Consider the following 11864-nt stretch of genomic DNA (forward strand, 5'->3'; position numbering starts at 1 on the left):
GTGACATTATCCCTTGAGAAACAATAGGAATGCCATCAGAAGGGAACCTTCGTCTTGAGTTTACAGTTCAAAAAGAAAATGACATAAAGAAAAATAACACCTTCACAAAATCACCAATGAGGTCACTGTTCCATATGTGAATATGGGTACATTCAAAGTGATGGGTGTTTTTAAGGTTTCAGAAATTTTGAGGTATTGAAACGGTAAAATAGCTGTTTGTGTTCCAGATTGTAGTGTCGTCTCTTGTGTTGTGCTGACAGTGTTTGATTTGTCTACTTCTAAGGAATGGAATGGAAGTACAGGCACGTTTACAACTGCTGGTAACAAGATTTTTGTCTTGCTTTTTTAGGCTTCTGGTGTGGAGGGATCTGAAATTCCTGATGATGTCAAACTAATGGGATTTGCACAGCTCAGCATTAGTTAAACTGTTGTACTACTGTGGACCTGGCTTGCCTGAAAAAATCTTTAAAAAAAGAAAAATAAACAAAACCGCACACCTGTGCGCAAGTTTTATTTTCATTGGCCTACAGAAACCACTACTGCCAAAGAAAAAAAAAATTCCATATCATCAACATCACCCTCATAGGATTCAGAAACCTTGCTCCATTAAATAGGACTCAGTGTTGAAAACGTAACACATAGGATTCATATTTAAAAAAAAACGTTTACAGTTGTACGTGTGGGAGGACACGATTTTCAACATTCACCAACCAGATGTTTTCCTTTTATATATAGAATAAAAAATGCATTTGCACAATCTTAACTAACTCCTGCAATTCCTGGTGATATATGTAACAATGCCTTATCTCAGCATTACTACTGAACACAGGAGGGGGCTCTCCCCACGTGAGTTATGGATCTGAATTTTGAATGAAAGAACGTGGTTTCGGTTACTAATGTTAAACATTTTGTTTGATTTTGTTTTTTCTTCACTGGAGGTTTTTTGAGCTTTTGGCATACCTATACCTCACGGCTTACTGCTACACTGAGACGTGTTATGCACTTAGTGTGAAAGTTGCACGCTTAAACATTATTTATTGCCAGTTGAAACAATTGGATGAATGATTAATTTATGCAAGGTGGCTATGTTAATCCAGGCCTAGCTAACAGTGTCCATTTCTCTCTCACATACACATGTATAATAAAATGAACATTTGTAGGTAGGCTGTGCTGGGGATACCTATGTGCCAAGCTGTTACTGGGAAACTGTAGCCAAGGTGCCATGTAGCCCATTCCTTCAAGGTATCACTGCATAGTGGAATATATCCATCACACCCCCTGTGTACCGGTCCAGACTTTGGCCACAACACAACGCCGATTATCATGAATTCACTGTTATCTCATTCACCATTCATATCAGCACATAGAGTACTCCCTGGAAAACAGTGTGTTGCACTCAGCCGCTTCTGGCCTGAAATTCATCCAATCAGAGTGCATTGCTTCACACACCATTTCCTTTATCAAGACCGCTGTACAGCGTAATCTTTGTCAATGCAAAAGGATGCACATATTTAGGAATTTGTCGCCATGGGCAGATGAGTCAAGACTACATGTGCATTAAATAAACTAAACACATCTTACTGAAGAATAGTATGCCTTCGTTTATGCAACTCCCACTTGAACTCTGTCAGTTTATAATTATTTTGTTCTCCTACTCGATAAACTGTTATTTTCTACGGTGATATTGTTTAGGCTACATTGAACGTTTAACAGCATTGTAACTGAAGCCACGAGACCTGTCACACAGTATGTCCGTATGTGTAGGTATTAGCTGTGAATTTGATTTCGTATCAGTTTCTCGAACAGAGAAGTGCATATTAGGACGACAACGGCAAAGTACTTGATTAATGACTTTAGTGTGTATATAATTAAATTTGTCGTCGATTAGTTTTATACTGGGTGTTTCCCCACTTGGCCTTTATATCTTAAGGAGAGGAAAGAAATGTGATGTGGAGACAGGAAAAGGACGAAATGTGCTTTTGTTTTTTTTTTTTCTTGTCAGATGTCATTGCTGCAGGGTTCAATTTAGAAACAGCAATGTTTTTATAACACCAAGCATCCGTCTTTATCTTTGTCTGTATCCAACATATCTAGTGCTTCAACTCTTACTTGAATTCCATGAGGTAGTAGGCCCCCTAAATTAATTTGGCCTTCTTTGAGGTATTGTTTACTTCCTGGAGATATATATTCCTATATATATATAACTCCAGGAAGTAAACAATCCCTCAAAGAAGGCCAAATTAATTTAGGGGCCTACTACCTCAGGGAATTTATATATATATATATATATGTATATATATATATATATATATCGGGTCTTAGTGCATGTTTTTGATTGGCCCTGACAATTGTGTGTGCGATAAAGTATTACTTAGGTTCTTACAGATGGACAACCTGTCAGCTTTACAATGGCTAGTATATTGGTATTCACCTCAAAATATGTCTGAATTAAAGTAACAGAAAATAAAAAAACACCCTAAAGTGAACCTTCTCAAAATAATAATGAAAACAGTTACACATTTGAACGACACTCCTATATCACTTTCCAAAGTGGCTATTCAGGGTCTCATAGACATGAGTTTACTTAACTGCCCGTCTCTTGTATAAGTGTGAATTCCTGTTATTTCTCCACTCTTTTTTAAATTAACTTTTCATCACAGATTGAGAGCAGTGACCAGCAGTAATGCAGTCAGTCAGTATGAGTACACCTGGGCGATCGCTTCCACCAGATTCATTTTTCAAAAGAAGTACTTTCTTGTCTTGTATACTGACCGGAACTGTTCAAAGAAGCCACACAAGTCTTAGAATGGTTCAAGAAATAACAGGTCAGGTATTCAGCGAACCCTAAAGTATTTAGTGTCATGCTCCTTTTCACGACCGGCTGGTTTGGTAGCTACAGCTTTGTGAATCTTTGGCCGAACATGCTGCATTCTGGAATGAACCCTGCATCCAGCTGCATTGAATTCCTTTCATTGCATTGTGTTACGCTTTAAAATATTTTCTCCTATTTTGTTAATTTGCTTAACTGTAATGTATCGTATGTAATTAACAGTACAGCGGCAATGGAACCGAACATCTTTACACATGACTTTGTGTATTGTAGAATATAACACAGAGCTGTAAGATATTACATTTTTTATTTGTTTTATTTTAATTTTTATTTGGATCATTTCCTTTGTTTTCTTCTTTGTTGATTTTGGACTTCAATGCATGTTACCTTAATTATTTTTAATCAATAAAGAATGGACTTATCAGCTGTCTACTCCATCTGCTACTGCTGTCTACTGCTACTGTCTACTATTTACTCACTCTTCTGTTCTTATTGTTATATGGGTAAGTAGATGTATGAACACAATAGGGCCAAAATGATAAAAGTAACTCATTTAAGGAGGTCAGAAAACATGGTACAGCACATATTTTTTTTATCATTGTCTTAACATTATGGCAAATATCATTAACTTAGATTAAAATACTAATTCCAGAATGACTGAATTATGAGGGCCTTCCAGCAGCTTGTTAAAGCTTTTGAGTTATCAATTAGTGCCACAATTGTTAGAAAAATGATTTATATATTCACAATCATTGTTTAAAATTAGATTTTTTACAACTGGCATAGCATAGGACAACACCTTTTCTTCCAGGACGACAGAAGTATTTGCATTGTTTCTTTTTTTCAAGCGTCCACTTCTCTTCTTATAAAGGACTCCTCTCTTACTGGCTGAAATGTGTTCTGATGTCTTATTAATTGTCAGTTGTGTATAAAGGCAATCAGCATTTTCAGTGTGGATACGACTCAGCAAAAGATACTAACAGAATGGTGCTATAGTTTGTAACCAAGTAAGCACGTCCCAAGTGGAAAAGTAAAAACATGTAAATGAAGAACTAATGCTATGATTTGAATTTCCACCTGAGTAATGATCATTTATGTAAATATCGCATTGAGCACAAACCCAGCTGAAGGCCTGAATATTAATCCTAAATGACTGATCTGGCACAGCCTTCCCACACACTATGACATTTGCCCCAGGGCACTCTGAGACAAGAGTCTGAGGAGCAGACAGCATGAGAAACTGGAAATATGAAGGGAAAAAACCTTTTTTGGTTTGGACACGGTAATAAACACACACACACACACACATATATATAGGGCTTCCTTGGCCTGCCAGGCTCTTTGTGATTTCTGAGCTCACCAGTGCTCTCCTTCTTCTTAATGATATTCTAAACAGTTGGTGTTGGTTAGCCTAAGGTTTGGCCTAGGTTTCTGACTGTCCTTTCTTATTTGTCAGCCTCATAATGGCTTCCTTGACATTCATTGACACAACTCTGGTCGTCATGTTTACAAATGCCAATAACAGACTCAAAAAGCTAGAAACAAAACTAGATACTGAAAGCTCTATTATACCTGCAATGGAACACACTTGACTAATCAGAAACACCTGTGAAGCCATTTGTTCCAAACATGAGGCCCTGAAATGAGGGCGCTATTTATAAAGTGCTGTAATTTCTACATGATGAAACCGAATAAAGCTGAGAATGTGCACTTCAACCACATATTGATTGTTTGAAAATCAAAATCTAAAATTTTGGCACTCACTATATATATATATATATATATAGTTGGCTACTGCTGACTACAAGTACTATCTTGCATACTGTGCATACCTCATTGGTGCTAAGTCTGAAGGTTATATTTGCATGTTCATTCCTGTGAGCAGATGGCCTGCTGATTTACTTTTGTTCTGAAGTGTGTGGGAACATGCACTGGGGCGCATCCTCAGCTACATGATATGTTGTGGAGGGTTTGACAGGGGGTGGAGATTTGAATGAATGAGAACACTGGCAGTTCAAAAAAAATTTGCCTTACAGATATATAGCATTGCATGGATAGTCAAGAGAGGCCTTTTAGTTGTGCCATATACCTGTGCAGAATGAGCGACTTTGGACAGATTCTGTCTACCATCGGGGAGTTTGGTGCTTTCCAGAAGCGATTGCTGGCAGCAGTATGCATCCCTACCATCGTTGAAGCCTTCCACGTGTTTGCCCAGGTGTTCACAGGCCTGAATCTGCCACATCACTGCAACACAAAATGGATCCTGAGCATCGGACCGAACCTGACTCGTGAGGAACAACGGAACCTGACACTCCCGAAGGACCCGGACGGAGCCTATGAAAGCTGCTCGATGTTCAGCCAGGTGGACTGGGATCTGGAGTCCATCGAAGCCCACGGGATCAACAGTACCTCCGAGTGTACAGATGGATGGCTGTATGACACGTCCTCAGGCCTAACCACACTGGTCACTGAGGTACAGGGGCTGAACTCTAGTGGGCTTTTTTTCTGGATGCATGGGTTATGTTTATTCTTAGAAAAGGACAAGTTAAAATTAGAGAAAAACCCTGAAAACATCATACATATGTACGTAATCATGAACCAGAGAGACCCAGTCCCATTGGTTTATTTACAACCAGAACCCATTTTCTATTTCCTGAATCGTATACCTATGCTTTCCACTTTTGTGTTATAAAACTGGCTCCTCAACCGTGCGGATGAAGTTCTTTTTATATCAGAATGTAGCTTTATTTTTTATTTACTTTATTATTTATTTATTTAATGTGTTGACTTTTGTATATATCTCTAATTAGACAAGTAAACAAAAATTGATGTGAAAGAAGCTCCACTACTGAATTGAGTTACTAGTTAAGGGTTAATACTGTAGAAGAAGCCAGGATGTGATTACTATTTTAAATGATCCTGAACCTTTACCCCTCTAATTCAAAAAGTCCTAATAAGGATGAATGAGTCGGATGTAGTTGATATCTTTAAAGGTTCCGAAGTTACATAGTGTATGGAGAATGTCTGCAGAAAATTGTGTTCTTGCACCACAAGTGTATATTTAACAAATGGAATGCATATTATGACTGTTTAAGTTTGTTGATGTATGGGTATGTAATAGCCACCTATGGTACACATTCGATACCTCAAAGATTTTAATGGTAAATACTGGACTCATCATTACACCTGTTGGCCATGCACACATGCATGCCATGGTTGATAGATACTAGAAAGCATGCTTGATATGTCCTCACTTCTCCACAGTTTGGCTTGGTGTGTGAAAACAGCGCTCTCAATGAAATCTCTCAGTCGATCTTCATGGCTGGCTTCCTGTTTGGTGCCCTGGTGTTTGGACCAATGGCAGACAAGTGCGATTTATAATGTCATTGCATTGTATAATTAATTAATAATTAACTCTGATGAAAGGTTCAGCAGGTTATACCCATAGCTGAAAATACAATTTTCATTATTTTGTTAATATTGACCCTTTGTCTTGCTTTAATTAAGTTTCTGTTTGATTGCTATGATATCATTTTTGATTGTGTTTTTAAGGCCTGGAAAAATTATCAATCATGTGACTGTCTGTGCTGCCAATTGGAATTTCTCAAGTTATAACAGGTTTCTCTTAAGACACTCCTAGTTCAGTAAAGTTTGTAAATTACTGTATGAGGTGTTCATTAATAACTTGACATCATTATGGATAAGTATGAAGGGATTGAAAGATGGATGCACTACAGGACAAAGATAGAGCAGAAATAGAGCAGTACGGGCATAAAAACATGAAAACTACACCCTGAGACAGATAACAAGCAAAGGTGAAACAGCTGCCAAAAAGTATAAAGGAAAGCGAGCAATGAGTATCCGTTTCAAATGTAATCAGTGGTCAGTGCAACTATTCTTATTGTGTAAATCTCTGAAAATTATGTTCACTTTTGACAAAATATGTGGTAAATATGTTTTAGCATTATCTATGCAAAAAAGAAAAAGAAAAAAGAAAGCATGGGCAAATAATTGCACATAGCATGTCACATAACTGCACTCTTTTTATTGAACAACAAAAGTGTTTAATACACTACACCCAGTTCGACACATTATGTGTTGAATAACAAAAATTTCAGTTCTTTTCATAGTTCTTGTCTGATTCAGTGGCAAATTAATTATTAACTGAGATGATTACTGTAATTAACTGATTCTTTGACTCTTGGTTGGAGTCCACCAGCTCAGCTGTCCATGCATTGTGTCAGGTTGCAGATATTGTGCCAACGGTGTAATCAGAGCTTAGACGGCCAATCAAACAAGGCTGTAATTACATGGCACGGTGTACCCATCTGTGACCCACCTTCCCTATGAAATGTTATGTGCAGCTTTGCGTTGATCTGTGGGACTCACAATCAGTACTCGTATGGTCAGGATTTTCCAACTGTGGGTGCTTTGGTGTAACAGCACTCTTACAGTACATCTGTGCTGATTTCTTAGCAACAAAAGTAATGATTATAATAATCGCTTAAATGTATATACTTTTCACAATTTCAAAATCACTGTCAGTTAGCCAGTTAAACAGGCAGATACGTAAGTGGCCAGATTTAGACAGCTGAGTTACATTAATCTCACATTTTTGTGATAAAAATGATAGACACATAAGGGGACAGTGACAGCGTGCTGGATTTTCTTGCCCACAGGTATGGCCGCAGAACTGTGCTCCTATTCTCCCTCCTCTTACAGCTGTTGTTTGGGGTGGGGGCAGCTTTTTCGCCCAACATCTACGTTTACATTTGCCTCAGATTTGTGGTTGGCATGACAATATCTGGGGTTACTATAAACACCTTTGTTCTAGGTAAGTTATTGCAGTACTTACTTCCTAAATTACTGCAGAACTGTTAAATTCCAACCATTGTATGGAATAGTTTAGATAACTGAGATTTTATATTTGTAAAATTATAATAATCAATAATCATTTTGTTTATTTGTTGTATTTTGGACAAATAAATAGAACCACAGGATACTCTCAAAATTGTAGTAGTGGTTTCTAACATCAAATGCAGTATGTGATATCACATACAGTATATTTTAATGGTAAAATAATTCAAGATTATCAAGATATGACATACAGTGCCTTGAAAAGTCTAAAGATATGAAACCAGTCAGTGTGACAAATCTGCCATAATAGAGGAATTCGAAAAGGGGGAGAACACATTTTTTTGGACTTATTTATCATGTAAAGTGAATGATCTGTAACTTCCCTTAACACTGTATTTTCTAGGTACTGAGTGGTGTGGAACCTCCCAGCGCTCCTTCTGTGCTATTGTCGCCCACAGCTCCTTCGCTGTGGGCCAGATGCTCCTGTCAGGAATAGCGTATGGAGTACGAGACTGGCGAACACTGCAGTTTGTGCTGTCCGTGCCTGTTCTGGCGTTTGGCGTCTACTACTGGTGAGGCGGAACATCACCTGTCCCCACAGCGTTTTAACAATCTAAATAAAACACATGATATGTGTGCTTAGATGGGGAAACAGGGACATTTTTATCATTGCATTATTGTTTTACTATAGTTTCCTGTTTCCTTTATAGTTTTGCACACATTTTATGCATCCTTCTGAAGCAGAGAAACTGAATTTGGTCCTGCTCTTGGTCTTGGAATTCATGCGTTTCTGTTTGTGACCATCACTTGCCTCTGCATCCTCACCTGGGTGACTGACTTGGGAGTGTGTCGGGCAGGATTCTCCCGGAATCGGCACGGTGGCTTCTGACCCAGGGGAAGCAGGAGAAAGCCCGAGCGCTGATCCAGAAGGCAGCAAAAGTCAATAAGAGGACCGTGCCTGAGAAACTCCTCAACAAGGTACCCGTCTCAACATCCCCCAGGGTCTGCTTTGGCTAAGTTGAACAAATATCTTGTCATGTTTAAGTTTTGCTAATAGGCTGGCAGCTATCTGTTCAGAATGTTAAATCATCAGTTTGGATGAAAAATGACTGTATTGTCCTCCAGGTTTTCTGTTAATCATTGATATAGTCATGCTTTTTACAGCTTATTATGCAGCTTTAATTTAGTTAAGAATGCATTTTATTTTATATTTATAACTATGCAAGTAATGAATAATGCTAGGAAACTGTCACAAAGTTATTGAGTGTTAATTAGAGTATCAATAAGTCATTTTGAAATTTTCTCAAAAGATTGAGACCGAGAAGGCAAGAAGAACAGGTAGCATGCTGGATCTTTTCCGAATAGCCTACTTGAGAAAACGTGTTCTTGTTATGAACTATATTTGGTAAGTCTGAAAGTTGAGTTTTTAATGTCTCCCTTCCATCCTTTAAGATGTTTTAAATAGTATATGGGATTATTATTATTATTATTATTATGTACATTGAAGTTTAAGAATGATCAAAATATTGTGTCTTAGTCTTTCATGTGTCCTTTTTCTCTGCAGGTTTGTGATTTGCCTGGTATACTATGGATTGAGCCTAAACGTGGGGAACTTTGGCCTTGATATTTATCTCACACAGCTTGTTTTTGGCTTTGTTGAACTTTTCGCCCGCCTGGGGTCTATCCCCTTAATCGAACGCTTTGGAAGAAGGAAATGCCAGAGCATTTTCTTGCTGTTTGGGGGAGTAGCTTGTCTCAGCATTTCAGCTATTCCAGAAGGTAACGTGTGTTCCTCATTGAGATCCATGGAGTTCTGGAATTGTCATGGCTTAAAACTGGGAATACTGTAAAGCTACTCAGCTATTGAACATTTTCATGTAAAATTTCTATGATCCTCATGTATGCGCTTTGCTATATTATTTCGTGAGGAGTCTATGACCATCTTAAATATGGTTCACTGTACTTTCCAGGTTCCCTAAATTAACCACTTAAATTGTTTTTTCTCAGCCAAAGAATAAACTTCTCAATCATTGTTGATTACATTAGTTGAATCTAATGGCTTGTTTTATATATTGCTGAAATATTCTTCTTTAAAGTTGGAGAGATTTTACTTGTCATACATGCATATCAAGTTCTGTTGGGTGTTTTTTGACATAGTGGTGAGCTTTGTGCCAGTAAGTCCTTTGTTTTGCAGACCAACCGGTGGTGGTGACTGTCATAGCCGTTCTTGGGAAGTTTGCTCTTTCTGCATCCTTTTCCATCGTATATGTCTATTCTGCAGAACTGTATCCAACAGCTGTTAGGTTAGTTCTGAGTGTCTTTCATAAACTGGTACTTGGCAAAATGTCTTCCTCCAAGCTAGATTTAGGAAAGTACATCTTGCATTGCATAGGTTGTATTTGCATTGCGTAAGTGTATTTATGAAGGGGATTGTCCTCAAAATTGATAGTCCTGGGAATTCCAGAGATGTCTTCCATCCATCCGTCTGTCCATTTTCTATACTGATTATTTCCGGTCAGGGATGCCTATCCCAGCCTTGAAGTGGCGAGAGGAAGGAATACACCCTGAACAGGTTTCAAAACAAATAATTTACAACTAGTACAGGAGGTTATCTCATCAAAAATGTGCTTTAAGACTTGATCTTGATACAAACACCATAAACCGGATACCACTGTTAAAAACAACAATCACCATTTTAGCTACTTTGATTGTTATTGCCATGGGTAACATAAATAGACTAAATGTAGACACTGTCAGCTTAAACAGACTTTCATCCTGAGTGGTTGGCCATGTTTTTCAGTGTATGTGTTTGAGATACTCTGCTTGATATCTGTATATATACTTTCTCTCCAGGCAAAATGGTGTTGGCTTGAACTCTGCATCTGCTCGTGTAGCAGGCATCTTGGCTCCTTTGGTCCGACTCCTTGAGGTCTACCACAAAGCCATTCCCAATGTCATTTATGGAGTGTTCCCACTGGTTGGTGGAGGAATATGTTTTCTGTTGCCTGAGACGCTAAACACAGAAATTGCAGATCACACAATTCCCCTTGAGGAAACTATCAAGTGAGTTTACCCCTAAGAAGATTTTTTTTAATCCCATGGAGAAGAAGAGGCATAGTGATTTTACAGTATAACCTGAGTTACAGTTCACAATGCTGATTGGTCACCCTCTTCCGATCTTCAAGATATACCATGGCTAACTGTCATGTTGGCATATCATTTGAATGTCTTTGTGCCTCCCACCAATATAAACATCCTGGATATGTAAAGATTGTTGCCATTTCTATTTATAATGGTATTGTACTGTTCTGTGGAGATCTATAAGGATTTTGTGGATGGATCCATTTTATAAAAGCGATATGGAATGAGAACCCTGAATTTTGTATCATCAATATTGCCGATAATAGGGGACTGCCAGCACTCTGCTCTGTGTCATGTCTAAGAACACCCCCTGACCATGCCAGTATTTATGATATAGCACTGTTTATAAAGTGGTACTCGTTAGAGGACTGGAATCACACAGGTAGATGGACAGTTTTTGAAAGTTAATTATGAATGTTGCTCTTGTGTGGTTGCTAATGAAACTGCGTGAGAAGTACCATATGACTACAACTGAACACTTGTAGTGTTTAAATCACATATCATGCTGAAAATGTTAAAATCTAAAGTATATAAATTATTACATTTACATGTTCTATATTTATTTTCAGGCTCTCTGAAAACAAAAGCATTGAAACTGGAAACTCCAACAGTGAGGAAGATTGTTTAAACCAAGAGAAGAACATTCAGGTGTAATGTTCTATATTCCCTGTAAGTGTAATTTTAATGTTATGAATTACATTACCTTTTAGTGTATAAATGAATGCACCATATGTGAACTGAATGTGACAAACAACAATGTATAGTCACTAAAGAGATATATACATACAATTAGTAAAATAATGAATCATTTGATTTAAAAAAAGTAATTTTGCTTTAATGCCCAATTATATTTAAATTATTATGATTCAATCCTTATTTTGTGCCAGCCAGCCAAATGTTCCATTGATTGTATGCAATCAACAGTGATTGTCTTGATATTTAATAATAAGAACCATCTGCATAATAATAATAGCACTGTCGCCTCACAGCAAGAAGGTTGTGGCTTTGAATCTCGGCTTGGGGCCTTTCTATGTGG

General features: G+C 37.8%; 2 protein-coding genes across 2 annotated transcripts in view; both read left to right on the forward strand.

Annotated features, from left to right (window-relative positions):
• The window catches only part of oxsr1b (oxidative stress responsive kinase 1b), a 71835-nt gene extending 71333 nt beyond the window's left edge, over positions 1–502 (forward strand). The window contains exon 19 of the mRNA XM_064331058.1: positions 350–502. Coding sequence (XP_064187128.1) covers positions 350–424 — 75 coding nt within the window. The 3' untranslated portion in view covers positions 425–502. The remainder of the gene's footprint in view (positions 1–349) is intronic.
• A 4153-nt stretch (positions 503–4655) lies between these two features.
• Positions 4656–11794, forward strand: slc22a13b (solute carrier family 22 member 13b). The gene is made up of 10 exons (XM_064331059.1): positions 4656–5303; positions 6095–6198; positions 7510–7664; positions 8091–8259; positions 8545–8665; positions 8998–9092; positions 9252–9466; positions 9882–9990; positions 10541–10750; positions 11398–11794. Exons 1-10 carry the CDS (start codon positions 4881–4883, stop codon positions 11480–11482), a joined length of 1686 nt encoding a protein of 561 aa, XP_064187129.1. The 5' UTR covers positions 4656–4880; the 3' UTR covers positions 11483–11794.
• Positions 11795–11864: the final 70 nt, after the last annotated feature.

Source organism: Anguilla rostrata, chromosome 4 (genome assembly GCF_018555375.3).
Source record: "Anguilla rostrata isolate EN2019 chromosome 4, ASM1855537v3, whole genome shotgun sequence".
In the NCBI taxonomy this organism is placed as follows: domain Eukaryota; kingdom Metazoa; phylum Chordata; class Actinopteri; order Anguilliformes; family Anguillidae; genus Anguilla; species Anguilla rostrata.

Coding starts and splice junctions, on each gene's coding strand:
- slc22a13b (XM_064331059.1), top strand. CDS start 4,881: ATGGATAGTCAAGAGAGGCCTTTTAGTTGTGCCATATACCTGTGCAGA. Junction 6,199..7,509: donor TTTGGACCAATGGCAGACAA/GTGCGATTTATA, acceptor TCTTGCCCACAG/GTATGGCCGCAGAACTGTGC. Junction 8,666..8,997: donor CTGAGAAACTCCTCAACAAG/GTACCCGTCTCA, acceptor TTTTCTCAAAAG/ATTGAGACCGAGAAGGCAAG.